The 23,084-nt window shown below is 41.4% G+C and overlaps 2 protein-coding genes across 3 annotated transcripts in view; both read left to right on the top strand.

Moving 5' to 3' along the window:
* Positions 1 to 711: 711 nt before the first annotated feature.
* On the top strand, positions 712 to 5,170 carry cyp1d1 (cytochrome P450, family 1, subfamily D, polypeptide 1; the record flags this gene model as incomplete). The annotated part of the gene is made up of 7 exons (XM_080037357.1): positions 712 to 978; positions 1,062 to 1,679; positions 2,615 to 2,738; positions 2,847 to 2,936; positions 4,481 to 4,604; positions 4,687 to 4,773; positions 4,888 to 5,170. The coding sequence occupies 7 exons, from the start codon at positions 712 to 714 to the stop codon at positions 5,168 to 5,170; spliced, it is 1,593 nt and encodes a 530-aa protein (XP_079893483.1).
* A 16,968-nt stretch (positions 5,171 to 22,138) lies between these two features.
* anxa1a (annexin A1a) overlaps positions 22,139 to 23,084 on the top strand; it is a 5,418-nt gene continuing 4,472 nt past the window's right edge. The window contains exons 1-2 of one of the 2 annotated variants that reach the window (XM_080051652.1): positions 22,139 to 22,215; positions 22,845 to 22,923. In XM_080051652.1, coding sequence (XP_079907778.1) covers positions 22,864 to 22,923 — 60 coding nt within the window. In that variant the 5' untranslated portion in view covers positions 22,139 to 22,215; positions 22,845 to 22,863. The remainder of the gene's footprint in view (positions 22,216 to 22,844; positions 22,924 to 23,084) is intronic. The other variant, XM_080051653.1, reaches the window with a different exon arrangement.

Here is a 23,084-nt window from a genome sequence, read left to right as displayed (position 1 = left end):
ATAAACTGGCCTGGATGGACTCATCCTTCGACCCGAGCCAAGTTTCTCGCCATGTACGCCTTTCTTTTGTGAGTGGGCAGCAGCCCCCTCTGCAGGGGGCCCAGCTGCTGCTCAAAGGGACGTCCCGGACTGGAAGTCACTCTCACTAGCAAGTTCCCGAGGATCACACCTCCAACTTCTGCCTGCTGAGTGTTTTGGTATCTCACCTTGCCCCACCTTTCCCAGGTCTGTCTCTCTCCTTTCTTTTACACCAAAGTTACGGAGGATACTGCATTTGGTGAATTTACTATCAAAACAGTTTGCCACATTTCTTTCTTTCTTTCTTTCTTTCTTTCTTTCTTTCTTTCTTTCTTTCTTTCTTTCTTTCTTTCTTTCTTTCTTTCTTTCTTTCTTTCTTTCTTTCTTTCTTTCTTTCTTTCTTTCTTTCTTTCTTTCTTTCTTTCTTTCATTCAGGGGTTCTTTGTTCTTGTTCATTCATTTAGTAGCAATTTACTTATCTATTTTGTATTTCTATCACAACCTTTGGATTTACATTGATCTAATGCGGGCCACTTTTCCTCTCCCGAAGACAAGTTTTCACTTTCACCTTTTACTGTATGTCTTTTAACATTCTAAACCCTTCCTTCCTCCCTCTCTCTCTCTCTCTCTCTCTCTCTCTCTCTCTCTCTCTCTCTCTCTCTCTCCCTCCATATTTGAAGTTTACCTGGCAAGATGAGACTGCTGTCTGGGACTCTGCCCATCAAGGAGAACCCTTGTGCCTCTCTGTCTAGTGTTACAGTTGCTCTGTGTCTTCTCACCCTCCTGCTGATAGTCTTCAGGGGCAGAAAGAGCCACCACCACCACTCCCAATCAGACCACACAAAAAATCCTCTTCCTGGCCCCACGCCGTGGCCCCTCGTTGGAAATCTCCTCCAGATGGGGGACCAGATTCATTTGTCTCTAACACTCTTGAGAGTCAAGTACGGCGATGTTTTTAAGGTATATTATGGTCAAATGTGTTTCAAATCTTCAATGGAAATAAGTATTTGTTTATTCATCCATTTTTCATTCCTTTACTCCAGATACATCTGGGCTCTTTGACCGTTGTCGTCCTGAGTGGATATTCCACCATCAGACAGGCGCTGGTTCGGCAGGGAGAAGCTTTTGCTGGGCGACCTGACCTGTTCACCTTTTCTGCTGTCGCCAACGGCACCAGTATGACCTTTAGTGAGAAATATGGTCCGGCCTGGCTGCTCCATAAGAAGCTGTGTAAGAATGCCCTCAGGTCTTTCTCCCAGGCTGAGCCCAGAGGATCTGGTTCCACATGCCTACTGGAGGAGCATGTCTGTGCTGAGGCAGCTGAGATGGTAGAGGTGATTCGGGAACAGGCTGCTGCTGCTGCTGCTAAAGAGGATGTAACGGGTATAGACCCAGTGATTCCCTTGGTAACCTCAGTGGCAAATGTTGTCTGTGCCCTCTGTTTTGGGAAAAGGTATGACTACAATGACAAGGAGTTCCTCACCATTGTTCACATCAACAACGAGGTTCTGAGGATTTTTGCAGCAGGCAACCTGGCAGATTTCTTCCCTGTGTTTCGCTACTTTCCGAGTCCATCTCTGAGGAAGATGGTCCAGCACATCCACAGGATGAACGGATTCATGGAGAGGAGCATCGAGGAACACATCAACACTTTTGACAAGGTAAGGACTTATACACACTGACAAATTGTTTTGCAGGAAGATACATTATTTGATGAGGAACAAAAATCGTCTTCTTGGCATTTTGAAGCTTGCTATATCAGCTATTTTAATCTGAGCCATCATAATAAAGGTTGTGTTGTGATTTTACACTTACAATACTGGCATGATTGGCCTCTGCAAAGATAAGTAAGCAGAAGAAAAGTTCACAATTTAAGGTATTTTAGGGTCATGCAAATCAAAATAGATTTCTCAAAGAAACGGACAAATGTGTCACATCACATGTCATCACTTGTAGTAGTTAAATAACCAGTCATTTGTTCAATGAATACTACCTTACCCTTAGCCAACAAATACACAGCAAATATATTTTGAGAATAGCCTAATTTGGTGGATGGATTGTATCTAAGTGTTGTTTTCTTTAGAATCTGACCCACTAATTTGTGTTCCACTATTAAATCTAACAGTGCACTCATGCAGTAGTAGCTGTAGGCACAACTGTAGCCAAAAAATAACTAACAAGTTCCATGGGAGGGACCTTTGTTTTTGTGCAGAGTGGCTAAAATGTTCGCACGCACTCCTAATTAGGAATTAGCATTCCACTGAAAGACACGCGTCGTACCCTAACTGATTTCTGTCTGTACACAGTTAATGTTATTAAAACTTTGACTCGCTATTTCTGCATACTAAGTAATCACCCCATAGAGAATTAATGATTAGAAATAGATCAATGTTTCAAAGATGATCGCTAAAAGGATTTTAGAAAGACAGCAAAACATGTAATGTTACATTTCCTACAATACTTTGTGTGTGTGTGTGTGTGTGTGTGTGTGTGTGTGTGTGTGTGTGTGTGTGTGTGTGTGTGTGTGTGTGTGTGTGTGTGTGTGTGTGTGTGTGTGTGTGTGTGTGTGTGTGTGTGTGTGTGTGTGTAATTGCAGAACTGTATCCGGGACATTACGGACGCTCTGATTGCACTTTGTGAGGACAGAGAAGAAAATAAGGAAACATCTCTACTCTCCAATTCTCAGATCATTCACAGTGTGCTAGACATCTTTGGAGCAGGTTGGGCCTTTATGTTAACATTGAAAGGGCTCGTCATGACTTAAAATTCATCGTACCAATGTAGATGATCGCTTTATTTTCACTGTAGTTGTGTATGATTTTCTGAAGGATTTGACACCATCATTGCCGGTTTACAGTGGAGTCTCTTGTACCTGATCAAGTTTCCTGGCATCCAGGAAAGAATACACAAGGAGATAGGTACTGTTTTATGTTTTCAAAAATGGTCACCATATTATTATAATTGAGAATTCTGCCTTCTATATTCTTACTGAGAATTTTACGTGTTACACATTATTTTAACTGAATGAGAAATAGAATACTAAATTTGAACCAATGATTCCACATTCTAATGGAGATTTCTAATGGAGAATTCCGCACTCCAACCTTCATTATTATGTCATTTATCTACAGAGAGAGAATTCGATCTATGCTGAATAGCTAGGGACGGTCCAGTGTTCACTTTCATGAAAGACTCATTCTCATAGTGCAGCAGTAGAGGTTTTCTCTGATTAAGAAATCACTAACGAGCAACGATTGTGGTTGCTGGTTTATTATTTATGCGTCCATGCTACTACATTTAGAGGAGAAGGTGTTACTAAATGTAACTCTTATGTTAAAATGCTCACGAAGAAAATGTCCCAAATGTTAAAAGGTTTTTAAGGACACAAACAAAAACAACATCGTCATCACACAAGTAGCTGGGTGATGTCTATGTGATGATATCTGTTAGGAAAATACCATAACTTCAGGCAGAATCATCATTATAACAACCTAACAATGGCCAAATGAGCACACAGCACCTTCTCGGACGAACAGAATCCAAAAGCCACCCGAGTAATTCGCAAAAGATCAGTCCAATTTGCCGACGCACGAGCAACCCTTGAACTGGGTTGACAGAACTGGTACTGTCTGTTCTGAGGCACATTTCATTTTCACAGAGAAAGAGAGAGAGAGAGAGCGAGAGAGAGAGAGAGTGAAAGAGAGAGAGAGGTAGACACTTAGAGGAGACAGTATGAATCATAACAAGAGAGGGAGGCAGAGAAAGAAAAAAAGAAAAGGTTCGAGAGTTGTCCCAGACTGGCACAAAGGCCGTAACACGCAAGGCACAGAACGCAAATAGTTTCACATTCTTCACATAACACTTCATTTATTTTGTCATCAACACGAATAATTGACTGAGATGCTTTCATTCTACTGCTTATTGTGGCCTTGCAGCTTAGTAAAAGGATGAGTGAGAGCAAACTTTTTAGATTAACTTAAAACTTAATGTGATTATTTATGATGATCAGTTATTTGTGAAGAACATGTTTGAAGCAATGTTACCAACCCAAACGATGTGCCACATCCCGGCCCTCTTAACCCCTCTAGTGAACTGAAGCACAGTCATCATATTACTTCATTACATTATAATTCACTTCTGAAGGCTATAATGAAAACTGATCACAAACCTTCTATTTGGCTAAAGAGTGATTTGACAGGGTTGCAGACCCCCAACTTCATGGGCTGTACAGGCCAAAAATGGATTTAACGTGCATTCCAGTTCAGGGCATACTGTATATCCTTTAAAGTCAGTATTTAAAGACCCCATGGTCCTAGACAACACATCAATTCTGGCGATGTTGAAATATTGTTGTGCTTGTAAGCAGCCTGGAAATAAGTCCTGGTTAAAAAAGCTTAAACTATGGAACATTTAGGTGTCATTTTAAAACACATTTAACAATTTTTTTGTTACATCTTTGTAGACGACCAGATTGGCACAGCCAGACTGCCAAGGTTTTCAGATAAGCCCAAGATGCCTTTCACGGAGGCATTCCTTTATGAAGTGTTTCGCCATGCTTCATATATGCCTTTTACCATTCCTCACTGGTAAGACATTTGTTTTCTTTATAGTACATTCATGTTGACAGTTGTATGCGTTGCTGTTTTATTCTGCTTTTCTCGCCTTCAGTACTACGAGAGACATCACCCTGAATGGATATTTCATTCCTAAAGATACATGTGTCTTCATTAACCAGTATCAAGTCAATCACGATGTGTGAGTACTTAGTAACCTGCAGTCATCACTACATCGTAACTTTGAATTTGACGTTAAAGAGACAAGAGTGAAGAGCCTGTCGCTTTATTAATTGTTTTTTTTACTCTGTCCTAGTGATCTTTGGGGCGACCCCGACACATTTCACCCTGAACGCTTCCTGGGCCCCTCAGGACTCCTCAACAAGGAGCGCACGGAGAAGGTTCTCATATTCGGCATGGGGAAGAGACGCTGTCTTGGGGATGGATTTGCACGTTTGGAGATGTTTATCTTCCTCACCACGTTGCTCCACGGGCTGCGGATTGAAAATGTTCCGGGGCAGGAGCTGGATCTCAGCACCGATTTTGGTCTGACTATGAAACCGCGTCCATACAGGATTACTACTTCCCCAAGGTTTTAGACCATCAAAAATAGTGTTCTGTGTGGATGGTTGAATTATTATTATTATTATAAGCCACCATATTTGGCTAACATAAGTAATGCAACAGTGATACAGTACCTGAAGAACCATGAAGAAAAACGACCATGCTAACATGGTTAAATGAGAACAACACATTATACCTGCTTAACATCAGCATGCTGGTATTATATGGCATTTAGCTCAAGGCATGTCCTCACATTGCCATTAGCATGTCAACTATTAGGCTACTTAATAAACATTTCTTGAAAGCAGTGTTAAAATCTCTGGCATTTTTGTGTGCGCTACTTGTTAACTGGCAGATATTCAATGTTTTCTTTCTTTCCTTATTTATGACATGGATGATATATCTGCACTGTATATACTCTGTATAATAGATACTTTTGGATATTATTTATCAGCAAAATAACAGATTGAGTTGAACCTTTTGTAACCATAAGGATAGGTAAACATTCATATTGTCAAGTAAAATGGTAGTTTTGAATGTTATCTTCTAACATTATATTTCTTTAATGAAAATCATACAATTTGACTTCATACTTGTAAGTTGGAAATAAAAATGAAAATGCTTAACCTCTGTGTTGCACTTTATTTCTATTGTTAAGCCATATTTAAGTGTTTTTTGTAGAAGCACTGATTGAACTACCACTTCAAAACTACCATACTTGCCAACACTCATGACAGCAGGCCTTCATCCATTTACTGTGTTAAAGGCATCCTTCCCACTGTGCCTGTGTGTGGCTTCATGTGTACAAACCATTTACGGGGGTAAATTGGTTTGTGTAGATTAATTAACAAAACACACCCAGAGGATGAGACCTCAGCCCACTCATCAACCCTGTGTTCTCTGTGTCTCTGAGTTTTGGCTCGGCCTTTGTTCTGGTTCCTAGAACTCACAGTATGGTTTATGCTATTACATCATTAAAGAATAACAAATGACAGTGACCATATGCTGAGTGGCCTCTGATCTAAAGCAGCCAATAAAACACAAAACGCAAAGCATGGAATCGTGGCAATTGTGCCATAACAAAGAGGAGCACTTGTGGGGCTTGCAGTATGGATTCAAAATGCTAAAAAATTAAGATTCGGCCCAATTGCAGGCAGAAGACCATCTACTTTTAGAAACTGTTGTCCCCCATCCGTGCTGACATGCCATCCTGGCACAAACAGCTTGTGTTTGAAGCATGCGACTGCTTTAATTATTCTGAGCCAAGGCCCAATGTGAGACAACAAAAACAAGCCAATAAACCCCAGGATCAATCTCTCTATAACTCTACAGCTATTATTGCTTCTCACACAGCCACCTATAAGATAAAATAACTTACTGTAAACATTTAAAGTGAATTACAATCTTGAAGGCCAATTTCATGTAACAACACTTATAATTGACAAAAATATATTTTACCCTTTAAAGTCTTTTTATGTCTGTTCCCTTGTTATGGTTGTCTTCAACCTCTGCACTTAAGCTCATACTTGACTAAACCCTGCCTAAAAAAAATAAAATATTGACAACAACAGTTGCGTGTTGGAGAGGTGTCCATTCCAGTCATGGGATATGGCCCCGTAACAGTACAGGAACATGGGCCCTGGAGACTTAACCTCTGAAACTATAATGGGCTCACTCACATTGGCTTATCCCCACATACAATGGGAGTGCAAAGTGAATGACCAACTTACTATCCTATTTGCTTCTTCAGTTACACATGGGGCCCTGTACATGGGGCCCCGTAGGTGTCCTAATTCTATAGATGGAGGCAGACAGCACCCATTAAAAAACTGCACGCAATCTTCTCAATGCAACTGCCTCAGCCCCAAAGTGATGTCATACATCAGTAGTGGTACATTTACTCACACATTTTAATTAAGGACATATCTGAGTTACTTATAGTAACCTTAAACATTTCCTTACTATTTTATACTACTACACATCAGAGGTAAATATTGTACCTTTTATTCCACTACTTTTGTCTGACAGATTCAGTAACCGTTGAGATGACCCTTTTTTCAATATTAATATGGGTCCCCATATGGATCCCCCATTGTGAGACTCCCAAAGTATGAGAATAAACAATTCTCTCTCATTCTCTTCACTTTCAGCTTTCTCCAAGCCTGTGTTAAAAAAAAACAGTCAGTTGTCTCTCCCCTTATGACATCATGATAAACCACGCCCCCTCACTACCAATAGCCCTGAATCTAAATGGGAGTTTGATTCAAACCAGCAGTTCAGGGTGAATCAGAGAAGACTGGGAGGCTGACAAGGGGAGATTCAGCATGGGCACTGTGAGGAATATAATTCTTTAACGGAAACTACACAATGAAAACAGTTTCTAGTAGAAACCCAAAATACAATTTTGAACCTTAAAATTAGCAAAATATGTGCCCTTTAAACTACCCAAGAGATCACATAAAGCAGTCAAATGCAACATACACATCAATGCAGATGTAATATTAGTACAGAAATGCCAAGTGTGATAGAAAAACAGGGACAATCATTTTTCACATTGAGTACTTTTCCTCTTTTTTACATTTTGCTGATAGTACTAAAATACCTTTACCTGAGCAATGTTTTCTAATGCAGGACTATTTTCACAGTGTTGTATTGCTACGTTTCCTTATACTAAGGATCTGAATACTTCTTCCACCACTGCCCATCCCTCGAATGTAAATACAATGATCACATTTCTTATAATATATGCTAGTTCATAATCATGTACAGCTTAAACAATTCATACAACATAGGCCGCTATAAGAATACTGCTCAATCCAATATTGTACACAATTTGAGATACAGAACAGTTCAAACGTCCTCCTCCTCAACCGTCTGTCCTGACTTCAGCTTCATGATAACCTGTCAGAAAAAGAAAACAGAAAAAAAGATAGTGTGACTGCTTCAATGTGGCTAGCAAATTCTAGTTTGTTTTATTTAATTTATAGATTCATTATTTTCCCCCTATACTAGCGGTGCAACAAATTACAGTGACATTCACCTCTTTTAGCTGAGCAATCTCTTTGCTCTCCACATTTCTCTGAGCAGAGTTGGTTATGGCCTTCACTCTTGATGCGTAACTGAAAGGTTCATTAGGTTCAGGGGTCATTTAGAAGTCTGTTAGTATTCAAACAAATGAAGCTCTCTCTCTCTCTGTCCCTTACATGAGAGACGTGAGAGTCTCATCGAGGTTGCATTCTGAAGGAGAGATGTTGACGATCATGAGGGTTTTGGAATTTCCACCCAGGGAGTCCTGCATCACCTGCGACAGATTGGAGAGCACTTGTCACATTCGGTGGACCTGCATGCCTGCATTAGTTAGTCAACGTCTGAAGTCAAAGTACGCCGTTTCTTATCATTACCTGTGTCAGCTTGCTATTCCTGTATGGTACGTGGGGCAGTTCAGCAGACAATGCTGAGATCACGTCACCCAGGGCACTCAAAGACTTGTTAATGGAGTTAGCCTCCTGCAGAGGGGAGAGCAGGAGAATTCCAAGTGGCCATGAGAAATGTGTGATGTTCTTTAATCATCTTTACAAGCCCCCGATGGCCCAATCAAAGCCCAACGTATGAGCAAACCTTAAGCTGGTGGTCCTTGGCACCAGTCTTGGCTGCTCTCTCGCTGCCAGCCAAATCCACAAGGCTCAGCTTCCCGATGCTCACGCTCCCATTGGTCAGATTCCTGCTCTCCACCATGATGCCAACGATGAGATGGGAGCGGGAACTTTCCACATTCATTCCTTGGGGAGCAAGCACCAACAAAAAGGCCCTGAATGGACTTTGATCGACTGTGGCTTGAATGTTGTTCAGCGTTTCCGTCAAATAAACATCACACAGTCCGTCATAGCCACACTTGTAACAACTATTTTCAGTATTACTTCATCTTCAGATCAAGGAAAGATTGAAATCTCTAAATCCAAAACAATCAGTTTTAACTCAAATATAACATTAAATCCTCAAATTATAGAATACGTGACAATTGTCCCTTTAAATTTAAACGACTTTAAATTATGGCAAATTATATTTCAAATAATCCCTTTTGTAGTTCTCAGTGGCCCCAGCTACCTGTTACGAAGACATTATGGGCTTCCTTTAAGTACTGATGACCCGTGTGCATCTATACAGTGTGTTGATTCACCGTTTGGCTGCTCTTCCACTTACCGGTAATGATGTACCCAGCTGCCACCCCCTCACACTTACTGTAACTAACACGATTAATCCAAACCATTTAGCAGGGCTCTGTTTGAACCGGGTGGCATTGCACGGTATAGGGAACTCACTAGTGGCAGTGATGTGGCGGTTGGCACAGGCCTGCTGGAACAGAGCGTAGAGCTCCTGGGCACTGGAGGCCTCCTTTGTCTCTGCTCCTTGTGCGAACACAACCCCTTTTCTGTTCCTTTTGATCTCCACCCGCCTGCCCTGGCCATGGGACTGGGATGCATTGGCCTCACCAGCCAGGCTCACAAAGAGGTCCTGCAGCCTGTCATTGTAAAGCTCCAGCATGTAGGCCGAAACCTGAGGTAAAAGGATGAAGAGGTACAGGAGGGAGGAGGACAGTCCAAGGAGACCAGAGAAGAGAGACAATGTGAGGTTTCTCATTATTCAGTTAAAATCTCTGATCTTTCTGGTCTCCAAAATAAACTGTGACTAAATGATGATTCTGTCTGCTACCTTGAATTCGAATTTGGTGCTGTTCTCATGTAAGAAATCAAATATGGCACTAAAAGCTCTGGGCATGATACCGGGGTTCTTCTGGTCCTTATCCCCGACCATAGTGAAGGTCTTCCCTGAGCCGGTCTGGCCATACGCAAAGATACAGACGTTGTAACCATCGAGAGCAGACTGGATCAGTCTGGAGGAAATATATACTAATATATAGTTTAAACATTTATGGTGCACCAAATGGTAGATTTTACTGTACTGGTCCCTGATTAGGAAGAAATATCCCCGTCACCTTTTGGCGTCATGAAACAGGTCTTCTTGAGAGGCTTTAGCATTGAACACCTTGTCAAACTGAAACTCCCTCTGCCCTCGAGAGGTTTCCACAGTGACTGAGTAATCATCAAATTTCTCCACAGCGATGGTCCCATCCTGCGCAGCCTCAGTTCGGCACACCGGTCGAATCCGACAAAACACTCGGATTTTACCTAGAAAGAACAAGACATTAAACCATGATACCCTGAACAAAGAGAGGTTTAAACTGATAAGGCCTCACTTCTTTGTGTTTGATTTCAGATATAAACATTTAAGGCTGGCCAATGTGTACCTTTCATGTCCTCCACCATATTGTAGTACTTCTTCCTCATGGTCGTCTCTGAAGTGTAGTTCTCAATTATTTTCTTTTTATCTTCTTTAACTTGCTTGAGCTTTAGAGAATAGCATAAAAACACAGCCATGGCAATGAAGAATAGGTGTAAAATATGCATTTGAAGCTACTGGAACTAACAAGTTTGCTAAAATTCCTTACTAATCAGAAACATTTTACTTCATGTATCTGGGAGCAGACACTAACAAATTTGGGCTATGACAGCTGATATATAGTTGCACAGAAAGGGAAGGCTCAGTTCTTCTGTTACACAAGTTCCTTCAGTAACCATCTCTGTTTTGTGTTTTCCCCCTCATGGTCTGCCTGAGAGTTTGAGTTGCATGATAAAAGACCAACCTGATCCTGCAGCAAGAGAAGTTGCTGACCAACGCTCTTCACTCCCCCAGAGGTTCGGATTGTCCCTCGTCCCAAAATGTCCTCCAGTTCTGAGACCGCATCGCAGTCTGAGCCAAACAAGAAATGAAAACCACTGACGTAAGTGATGCACCGTACACTACACAGTGAGCCACATGTAGTGCAGAGACAGAAGCATGAGGTTGTTTCCAGACTGATGCATGCATGAACAAGTCACCAGCTTTTGAAGGATGAAAGTGTTTAAGTGAGTGGTGCTGCTGAACGCATATGATGTAAATGTAATAGTTGGGAATAACAGCTTTTAACAGTGATTTCAGGTAAAAACATTTTACCATTTATTTCAGGGATTTCTCCATTTTTGATGCAGGTCAAAGCCAAGTGGGAGACCTCGTACCCTCTCACTGTCTCCGGCAGTGAAGACAAACTTGTCTCAGATTCAGCTAACCTGAAAAGTAAGCATATTCTAAAATGATTATATATCAGACGTGAAAAGAATAAAGGAAACATGAACATTATCTAAATGTAACCTGCCACTATACATAATGAGACTAGCTGTGGAAATTCTACACAAAAAGAGGTCATTTGTTGATTATATCGGCAAACTGTTTCTGTGAACTCTACCCCTCGTGATAGTTTGTCCTTTCCTCTCTGATATGAATGTCTTCTTCCATCTGTAGACGGTCCATTTTGTCCCTGGCTTCGACCAGAGCAAACTGATTCTCCTCGATCATCTGGTCCAAAAGAGCTCTGGTCTCTGCCACTGCACTGCAAATAACATGGGCCTATAGAAACCAACAGGAGGATCTTATGGTATACAATATATGGAATACACAAAGTCATAAAAGCAGTAGTAGAATTATTAGCTGCCACCTGCAAAACAGAGAATGACACATTTAAAATAATTTGATGTACAGATAGTTTGTTTACATATGGTTTAATATTTGAGCAGGACCTTGAGTATGACGGTGGGAAGCAGAACGCTGCAGGGCGGCTGAGGGACAGGAGGGACAGGGCTGCTCTCTGCCTCCAGCAGCTCACTGAGTTCTTTCTCCCTCTGGTACAGGCTCTCTTTCAGCTCCTCCAGACAGGCTTTAGCCCCCTCCAGTGGCTGATCTGACTCATTGCAGGCCTGCAGATAAAACCAACTTACAGTAAAGAGTCAAATCAAAACAATGTGTACCCACAGGTCATGGACAACCTTTTAAATGTATGTTCAATACAAATATGTCATTCAAACTTATTTTATGTGGTAATTGCAGATTGTAAGTCTTTGTAATATGACCGTATTGTCCCCCAGAAGGTGACTCAGAAGGTTCTGTGTTGGTTGCTTTGTTGATATGTCTATGATCTTAGATCATGTACCTCAGATATGAGCAGCACATTGCCATGGTAACTAATACCAACCCACCACAGTCTGTTGTTGTGCTGAGAGCCCTTTGTTCTCTGTGCTTTCACCTTCCTCTTCCACTTCCTGCTGCACCTGGGATGAAACCATCAGCATTTCTTGGACTTTTCCTACTTCCTGTCTGGCCATTTGCAGCTCCTGTATTGCTGTTCAGAGTCACAGGGCATTTACAAAGGTGACATGTGCTAAAGGTATGCATATATAACCATGAGTACATGCAGACTCACTGGAGGCCTGGTGGCTGTGCAGGAGATCCAGCCTGTTGGAGAACAGTTCCAGCATTTTGTTCTAAAAGAAACAAAGTACCACCAAGTAATACTGTAAAGAAAATATGCCTGTTATACTCAAATATGACCACAGGGGCGTGCTCCTGCCCAACCTTTTCTCTGTGCCAGTGCAGGGCCTCCATTTCCCACCTCGTCCTCTCAGCTCTCTGCTCCTCCAGCAGCTGCACGTTCTTTGCAGTCAGGGCCTGCAGGAAACAGGACCAGGCAAGGAGAGAAATGCGTGATTAAACTGATTAAAGCTGTTTAATTGCTCAGCCTGTATAGTTGTCTGTAGCCTGTGCAAAAACATGACTTTTTGATTAATACCAAAGTCTCAAGTGGCGAGTTTGACTGTAACTTTCCCACAACAAAATTAATGAAACCATTCATTGTATTGCACTACAGGGGAATACGCCAGGAACTTAGATAATAATATTGGAGAAAATATGCGAGTTGGGAGTTGGAAAACCATTAGATAAAAGAGGGAGAGATGAGACTGACTGACGAACATCACTGACCGCCACTCTACTCTCCCAGTCAGCATTCTTCTTCTCCACCTTTTCCTGGTAGAGGTCAAGGATACTTCTCAGGGCGTTCAACTTCTTCTGGTAATGAGACCTGATCCTCTGCACAGTCCACACCTAACAACACAATCCGAAATATTATGTGTTATGTGTTAGGGCTATCTCTCTCTTTCTCTATATCTCTCTCTCTCTCTTGCTCACACACACACACACACACACACACACACGCACACACACACCCACCCACCCACACACATACACACACACACACACACACACACACACACACACACACACACACACACACACACACACACACACACACACACACACACACACACACACACACACACACACACACACACACACACACACACACACACACACACACACACACACACACACACACACATAAGCCTCCTCACCTGGTTCTCTAGCACAGTGACCTGACAGTCCTCCTCCAGCTCCTGCACCGTTTCCAGGTGTCTTCTCTTTATTGCCTCCATGTCCTCGGCTATCTGTTACAGAGTGTAAACAAACACACAGACCTCACAAAATAGCATCCTTCCAGCCTGTTCAAATGCCTTGCGGGGCAGCCATGTGAGTGTGAGCAACAAGAACAAAACACAGTGTCTGACAGTGAATTGATTGTGTGCTTGCATGGCCTATCACTTAACAACTGGACACAGCTCTTATCACATGTAAAAAGAAAAAGAAAAAAAAATGTTTTTTAAGAGATGAGGTCGTAGTCATATATGTTTTTTTCATACTCATGTCTTGTGGTATCAACTGATTCTGTTATAAATAGAACAGAGACACAGCACTTGTTCTGTGCTGCATTCCTGCGATGGTTACTTCACCTGACTGATGCAGAGTTCAGCTGACTCGTAGGGGATATAGATCTTGACATCTCGTGACCTCTCAGCTTCTGCCGCCTGATCCGTATAGCTGCTCTCTGACAGCTGAGATTCTGATGAGGCTGCAGAAATACCATGCAGTAAGTTGCCATTCAAATTCAGACAAGGCTCGTGGTGAAAAGTGATGGTCAGTACTGTGATAGCAAGATTTGCTTCTGCATCCACAGCTTCTGTATGCATATGCAGTGTCTTCAAACCTCATCATCATCCTTCTCTGTAATAGCAACCCGCTCTACCCTGCACACACACACACACACACACACACACACACACACACACACACACACACGCACACAGGCACGCACGCACACACGCACGCACGCACACACACACACACACACACACACACCCACACACACACCTATTTGCCTTTCCCCCTTCTCATATTTCTTCATAATTTTACAGCACCTTGGTTGACCTTTTGTCCCGAGTGTTTTTTGCGATCTGCACCGATCCAGCGTCTGAACGCAGCCCACCTCCTCGTCCACAGAGCTTTGTGTTGAATGACAGCTTGAAATGACGAAGCAAATGTTGGGGGACAGTTGGAAACAGCTTGTGCAGAGGCGCAATAGGCAAGTAGACAAAGTTACAGAAAATAATTATTGTTATAACCTAATTATTTGCAACTAAAACTAAGCACTCTTTGCATGTTTAATACATTACAGTAATATAGGATGCAGTAATTCAGGTACTACAATTGAATTTTCAGCTTGTTAAAGTCATTACATCAGACATTGTTACCACAGGAGAGCCTAACTACAGTATCTACATGGATGGAAATTACAATGGACTGAATGTAGAAAATAAATAAGGAAAAAAAACATTCTCCTGCTCTTTGTGGACACCATGTTTTGTGTTTATCCCTTCTGATCACCTTCAATGAACCTTTACATAAAACGGCACACAAATCCAGTCAAATTTCCCTTTTTACATTTTGTTTGTTGACACGGGTTAGTTTGTACATGGGTGCAGGGCTCAAAGATGTGACTGATCATGAATTGACCAAACATGGTAAACTAATGCAAAGCACAATATAGGCCTACTCTGCCTGTATGCGGCTGTGAGCTGTGTGTGATGACACAGTAAAACGGGCGCTCACAAAAAAACACACAAACTCACACACACACGCTACCAATTCAAGTGAATGTGCTATGTAATTAAACTGCAACACACCCCAATTACATCGTCATAATGAAATACACCTTTATATTCATGTGGTTCACACACTTATTTTTTACTGTTAACCCCAACCCTTGTTAGTAGTAGTTGTGGGATTTGAGAATTATCCTGCCCAGCATGGGTTAATTCATATTTCATATTACTTTTAGTAGAAAAAAACAGTAAAAAGAAAAAAAGAAAAACTTGCCAGTTACATAACCATAATAGTTTTCAGATGTAAGTTCATTTTTCTAATAGTTTTACTGGGTGCTGGAGCGCATACATCAATAATCCAGCTGTGATGTGTGTGAATGTGTGTAATTATGCTGACCTAGTTCTCGCAAAAGAAAAAAAACAAAATAATAATTGAATACAGTTATTTGACTTGTTCCCCTGACAGATCATTTACAAAGAAAAACTGATCTGTTTTTGTTCATAATGCATTATAACGTTCATTTGATTGCACTAACATGACTGCAGATGTTGAAATAAAACACATATCTCAGAGAAAACATTTAAATTGTATTTATTAGATTTATAACACGGTTTACATCTTTATAATGAGTTATACTGTATGAGCATCAACATAATTTTCTATTTAAATTTCTGAATATAACCCTGCGTTCCAATACCCATACTATCTACTATTTAGTATGGTAGAAAAAAGATTAGGGATGTTCCGATTCTTGTTGGCAGATTTAGGATGGTTAGAAAGACCCTGATGCCTACTACATCTGGCTGAGATTTTTAGTCTTGAAACAGCATCCTATTTGAGCGAGCGGGCTGCCTTGATTTCCAACTGACTTTTTTTTTCTTTAAGTGCTAGCAAGCGCGATGTGTGCTTGTGTATGGTCATATCCACGCGAAAGGCCGCGATTTGCAGTAAATAAATGTCCACAGGTGTCTCCAAGTGACATTAATTAATTATTGGTTATCGCATCACAGAAGACCTATTGGCCTATAATAATAAAAAAACACCACTTTAACTATGTTTACAGTTTAAAAATGTTTTGAATGAAATGTAAACCTCAGTAAATCATTTGCTCTTGTTTCTCTGTCCTGAGATTCACACAGACTGAGCAGTCTTGTTTAAATGTTACAAATTGAGCTAATGAACTGAACTTTGAATTTTTTTGCTGCAGAAGTTATCTTAGCTAATTTTTGTTATCTAATTTGATAATAAGGTGATTGTATGCAGAATGCTCATGCCAGAAACTCATACAGTGGTTTTGTACAGATAAATAAATAAATATTATCAGGTTCTCAATAGTATTTCAATTTAGGGGGGGAGGGGGCGAGAAAAAATTTCTGTCCCCTGGGGGGGCATGACAGAAAATAATTGAGAACCACTGCTCTACACTATCAATAAAGTATAGAAATGCCCAAAAAATATCTTTAAAAAAATAAAAAAAAGTATGTCCCAATTGTATGCCTACTGTATCCTAACTAGATTATTCTACTATGTAGAATAGAAAAAAGAAAGAGTATGCGATTCGGAACGCAGGGTAAAACTTATCTCTCAATTGGTAGTGAGTCCCTGTTTATTTTCTTTTTCAGGAGAAGCCACCAGTGTCACCCGGCTTATCTCAAATATGGACACATTCCATAAAATGCCCCACTCAATATTTCAACACTCTCTGTCTCTCACACATTCCCATCCCTCTTTGTTTCCTCAAACAGGAATGTGGGCGTGCCGTCATGCTGCTACCTTCCTCCCAGAAACACCTTTTGGTGGAGAAAATAGAAATATTGTCAGGAATTACAGTGAAAAGTTGGTTAGGTTATCTGCTGTCTGAGCTTGTTAGAAGGCGGAGGAAGAACCTGGAGGCTTTATATTATTGTATTGCGCAAGGTGTTGTGAAATCTGTGATTGCATGTGTGTGTGTGTGTGTGTGTGTGTGTGTGTGTGTGTGTGTGTGTGTGTGTGTGTGTGTGTGTGTGTGTGTGTGTATGTCCTGGCCAAGTCTGACCTGCTGTGCTGTCCTGGTACTGGTCAAACTGTGTGTTGTGAATGATGGGACATGGCCTCTCATCTTGAAGCTCTGGGACACTGCCTGGTAAATCCTCCAGCACTTGTTGCTGCGCGGCCACCGGGACCCGCCCAGGCTGCAAGAACACCTCCGGGTCCTCAGGGCAGGTAGACCTGTTAGTTGTCTCCCAGGCGCCTGAGGAAAATGTAACAATGTGTGCATGATGTGAAATGCAAATCCAGAGACACACTATATACAGTCATACAAAAAATACAAAAAAAACAACAACAACGAAGGGCAAGTGAGGTTTTTACCCATGGACTCCAAACAGAAACACAAGCTTTTGATGCATGTAGTATGTAAAGATACAACACTATCTATGGAGAAAAATGAAGAAGAAAAGTAGAGACAAAAAGCTTACAGTAAAGGAGGGTGAAACAGGACAGCAGATTTAGCTTTCAATGAAAACATCTTGACAGAAAATGTGTCTCACAACTATACCAGCTAGAGTGACTGTTATGTCACTAATTTGCAGTAAAGATGAGTGGGCATATGCCAGCAGTCTTTTAGCATGTGTGCTGCAGGTCTGGTTCTAGTGGACCCATCTGGACCACCAGACCCTGCCAAGAATGTTATATTTGTTCTGATGCACTGGCTGCTCCACTGCTTCTCAACAGAGGCAGTCAAGCAGATGAAATATTTGAACCTCGACCAGCTTCACCTGTCTGCCATCAACACTCACTGACACTCACTTATCCTGCAACATATAATTTGATATCTGATACAGTAACAATTGCAACGGTTTCATTACCGCCATGCAGATGAAAATGAACCATTGCAGCTGTGTAAGCGTTTATTGGTATTTGGTGGTTTACACTCACGTTGTTTGCCTGCAGGGGCCACAGATTGATGTCTCCCTACTTTCTTTCCCAGGAAAGTCAATGAATAAGATCTGTTCTCAGATCTGTTCTCAGCTCCAGGGGAGTTCACGTACATTGTGCATACACCTGGGAGTTGCCTTTCACAACTGTTTTCGTGTTTGGTCTTTATCGGTTTTGCAAATGAGACCGGATCAGTCCAACACCTGCAACCAAAAAAAAGGGTCGGTCAAAATCACTTTTTTTTAAAGCCACAATGATCCTAGATGAAAGTTTAAACTGAAATTCAATTGAAAATTCTTCACTATTTTTAATCTACACCATGAACTATTGTTCAACCCTTAAATTATTCGCAGATGTCGAAGAGCTCACGAAGCAGATTCACTCAGGGAGAGTTATCCTTTTGTCAGCCTCTAAGAGCCACTATAAGCTACAAGCTTTTCAACAGGGAAAATGGAAAAATCCCAAAGTTTCAGTGTATGTCTATTACATTTCTCAAACTAACTGATTTCACGGTGCTATATAAGAACAAATCTATCACGTCGCCTGAAATAAATTGGCATTATTATAAAAAGGTAAAGCTAGAATACAAAAGGCTTGATAATAAAAAGCTCTACCTGGTCTGGGAGAAGATCAGTTCCCTCCGGTGTCATTCACTGTGGTTTGGGTGCTGCTGTGCTGACCAGGGGCGCTGATCTCTAAGGGGAACCAAACTCTCGACAGGCTTTAAATATTAAACCGGCAGAGATGGAGTTTCACCAGGTACTGGCTGAAACCCCACAGAGCCTGCTAGTAAAGAAAATGCCACTAACAGTCCTCAGGTTTCCAGTATGTAAGATAGAGATTGTAATAGGATGCGCTCTCACAATTGGACGCACCCACGCACACACACACTCAGACACGCACGCACACACACTCAGACACGCACGCACACACACACACACACACACACACACACACACACACACACACACACACACACACACACACACACACACACACACACACACACACACACACACACACACACACACACACACTTCACTTAATATAATATACCTTGTAAAGAAGTAATTGTGGAAAAACTTCCATAGTCATTGTGGGCTGATGCTTTACACTGCCCAGTTGTTCTTGACAGAGCCTGTCTATCAGGGTTTCTCTTTTAGACCGAGAGAGACTCATTTGGAACATTTGGACCACAGCTTGAGCATCTGTTTAACATACCTTTCTTAGAGATAAATCCACCCATGATGCCACTTTAATGAAAACACAGAATTGCACCATCCCTTTTTCTAGTCACAATCCAAACCCTGACCATCTTCCACTGGAGGAGGACAGTACCACAGATAAGTGTGTGTGCACATCAGTTAGGGCCTTTTGAAGTCTTGATTGCTCACCTACAATAGTGTGATGAAAACGTATGACGATGCAACAAAAAGTCCAATGTGTCATTATCCCTTGCTGTTTAAAGCATTACCCTGTGTTGAGGCACGCAGGCAGCAGGGAGTGTCAGGCTCTGCCATGACAACATGCCTCACCTTGAAGGAACTTGTTACATCATCACACTAAAAGGTACACTCTTTTGAGGAACATTTAGGTGGTCTTTGCTCTGTCCCTCCTACAGGTATGGTTAACTTGAGGTATGCAGAAACATGATGGAGACAGAGGTTCCACAGACACAGTGTATACACAACACAATATGGATTTGTTCTATGAGGCAGGGTTTCTTTCAACGAACCTCCTGATAACGTTTCATCAAGCGGAGAGATAACAGCAGATTGTGAACAGAAAGACTGTCTTGACTGCAAACAGCAGAGACAAACAGTGGCGTGCACAGACATTTTCGGGGGCAGGTGCTCATTGCAAAAAAAAGGGCACAATATATTCTATCGATGAATGACCAAATCATTTTAAGGGTACTTGTACAAAATCCCCCCCTGGCCTAATGACTTTTAATACCCGGCCACACATAGAGTGTTTCTCAAAGGAATTTGGGAGACTGTGTTTGGGACCCTGGACCTTCTAGGGGTGTCCAGGGGAATGCTCCCCCAGAAGAAAAATTTTAACCTTTTAAAGTAAAATTCATCAATCAGGTGCACTTTGAGAAGAAAGCTAAGGCTAAATCACCTGTGTCAATGTGGGCTATTTATTCTATTATTCTATTTCCAAAAAGCAGAAAGAAAAAATGTACATGTTTGAAAAAAAAACAGTCAGCTTCGGATTTTTTAAAATAATCCCTTATCCCGAATTCTCTCTTTGAAGTCTTTGTTAGGCCCCTGATCTCTGTACTAATAATATCCTATTAAGGTAAATACAAGATTACTGCAAGTCTTGTAACATAGAAATAACTTATGGTTGGGACAAAATAATATAATTAACTTATATAACTTCATGACTGATTAAAGTAAAGTAGTTAAAATAAAATGTGTGGACAGCTTTTAAGATATTTGAATAACATTTGAGGAACAGTTCAACATTAAAATCTGAGCTTTAAAAGGCCCTGAACAGTTAACATGACTCTGGTCTTGACTCTGACACTTCATATTCTTCTTCCTCCTTGCTGCTGGTGGATGCTTTCATCCAGGAGAGCAGAGAGCTTGGTTACATTACAACCAGGCACAAGGCTACATTGGGAATTGCCTGTTTGTCATTTAGCAAATAAATTACTGCATGTGTTAATTATATAGCCTAAAGTTAACCTAAACAACACTAAATATTCAGCATACTGATAGATTCACATGCTGTACCAATGAAAAACTCCGCCGACATTAGTTGTGTTCATCACGTCATATCTATTTTTTTTTGGGCTAGCTTGTTAAGCAGGACAGTTGGCTAATTTATGCTCAGCTGTGTGGCGCTGCATGATCGAGGCTACTTTAAAACAGAGACAAATAAATGCAAGTTATAGCTTGGCAACTGAGGCTTAGGGGGCAAACAATACACTCTTGACTCCATTCAATGTATGTGTTACCTCGCTGATGGGGCAGGGCAGGCGCAAGAGTAGGTGTGTGTGTGCAGCAGCTGTGAACTGCTGCGGCAACGCGCCTCCGTTTGTGTCCACTCTGCGCGTTCACGTTGACAAAGGAAGTGTGTGCGGAGGAGGAGGAGGGGGGGCATATTTATTGGGGCATTATTGTCAAACGTTTTTAATCGTTGAGCATATAGATGATAATGTCGGCATGGGCCACATACACTGTAAAAAAAAATAAAATAAAAAAAAATAACTTTCAGATTTTTTTATTTTTTTTCAAAAGGGCACTTGATTGGGCCAGGGGAAAAGGGCAGGTGCTTCAGCACCACTTCAGGTCTACCTGTGCACGCCACTGGAGACAAATAACTATTCCTTATGCTAGAAACCCTCTGGGTTCCAGCAGTGAGTGAGGCATGTATTCTTTAAAGCTGTGGTGCATTACTTTTTCGTTTAAATGAATGTCAGTTAAAGTTAAGCCATCTCCACACGAGTTGACACAAAGTTGATTAAGCCAATCACAATTTACACACTGTTGTCAGCTCACAACACTGGTGCAGGAGCTCAGAAGATCATCCCAAGAAGCACCCAAGAAATGTTTCAGTTGTTGATTCTAATGCTTAGAAAAAACCTGGATGCACAGCAGAAAATCCATGTGCGATCACTGAATGCTTACCTCATGTAGATGCACCGACAATATTGTTTTAATAACTCAGCAAGATAAGCTACGCACTATAACTTTAACACAACTTTTAAATGTGAAACTCAAATGTCTTAAATTAGAAGAAGCAACAACATCACAGTAATATCTATGAAGTGTGAATAATTAAACATATAATAATAAACATGAAAAACTTACTTCCTGAATAGGCTACTAGAAATGTAACATTGAAACCTCGATTATAAGCATAGAAGTCCTATAAAAGAAAGTGAATTATCATAAACCCAATTCTTCCTTAAGTCACGGATCTATTAGGGATTTTCCACGAGATCCCCATTTTATATGAAAGCTTACGAACTGAGACTTTGATCGGCATATGTTTTCGGGTAGGCAGACGCTGTTTGAAATGTGCTGGAGAGAAACACTTCCTCCTTCATTACGCACGGCGTCTCGTTTAGACCGGAGCTCTTGCGCGCCGTGACAGGCGGCGCTTCAGTCCAAGGGCTGGACTCGTTACTAGGTGGGGTTTATCACGGGTATAAATATACCCTCTGTGCCTCTACAACGCCCCTGGAACTTCACTGAGACAAACTTCTTCAATCTAAAGCCAAACGGTAAGTTACTTTCCTCCGATAAAAAACAAAAACTCAAATGTGTTTTCAAGCTTTTAGTCTGAGAGTTTGTTGAAGTGTGTTAAGCGTGTTGAGAGATGACTTGGCGTTAGGTAGGCTCTCTTGGAAAGTAGTGATGAAACCTACGAGGGTGTGGTTGGGAAAACAGCAGCGACAATTTTTGGATTTACACAACTGACACAAGTCAAGTCTTGAGCTGGTTTAATTATGAATACAATGTGACCATTAAAGGTGACTGGATGCATAATTGAGCCTACTATACAGTATTCTGTGCAGTATTTCCATATCATATAGTTCATAGAGTGTGGGTGTGGCCAGGAAGTCTGCATCTGCTTGCCCTTTTGTAAAACCACATACTATAAACAGTAAATACTGCAGTGGCTTGTTTATCCGGGAGTGGAGGAAGGGAGAGCAAACATGTTTTATTTATTTATCTACAGGTTATCTTAATCAGATAAGAACGTTACACAAGTACAGTAAAATCAGTGCAAGAGTGACAACTGCATCTTTGAATTCCAACACACTCATTGTTTCTCATGACAGATGTGACGGGATCACATCAGTGCTGCCGTCTTCACGTTGCTTCTCTCTAACGCTGTCTTCTCCCCCAGACAGACAAACTCCAGCACCATGTCTTTGATCGAGACCCTCATGCAGCAGGCCGTCTACATGGGCATGGCCGATGAGTCAGTACGTAACTTTGTGGTTCTGTTCCAGTTGCTAGGGCCAACCACTGTGTTTTTTCCTTTTTTTTCTCTTCCTGTGGTATGCTGGTGTGGAAAGTTTTATTCAGCGGAGTTCAGAGCAGTGCAGAGAGAAGTGTGTATGGGAGGAGTGAAAGGAAAAGGAAT

The sequence above is a fragment of the Ammodytes marinus genome (assembly GCF_949987685.1).
Source record: "Ammodytes marinus genome assembly, chromosome: 2".
Taxonomy (NCBI): domain Eukaryota; kingdom Metazoa; phylum Chordata; class Actinopteri; order Uranoscopiformes; family Ammodytidae; genus Ammodytes; species Ammodytes marinus.
Note: the sequence above shows the minus strand (reverse complement) of the source record. Positions and strands in the feature narration are given on the sequence as shown.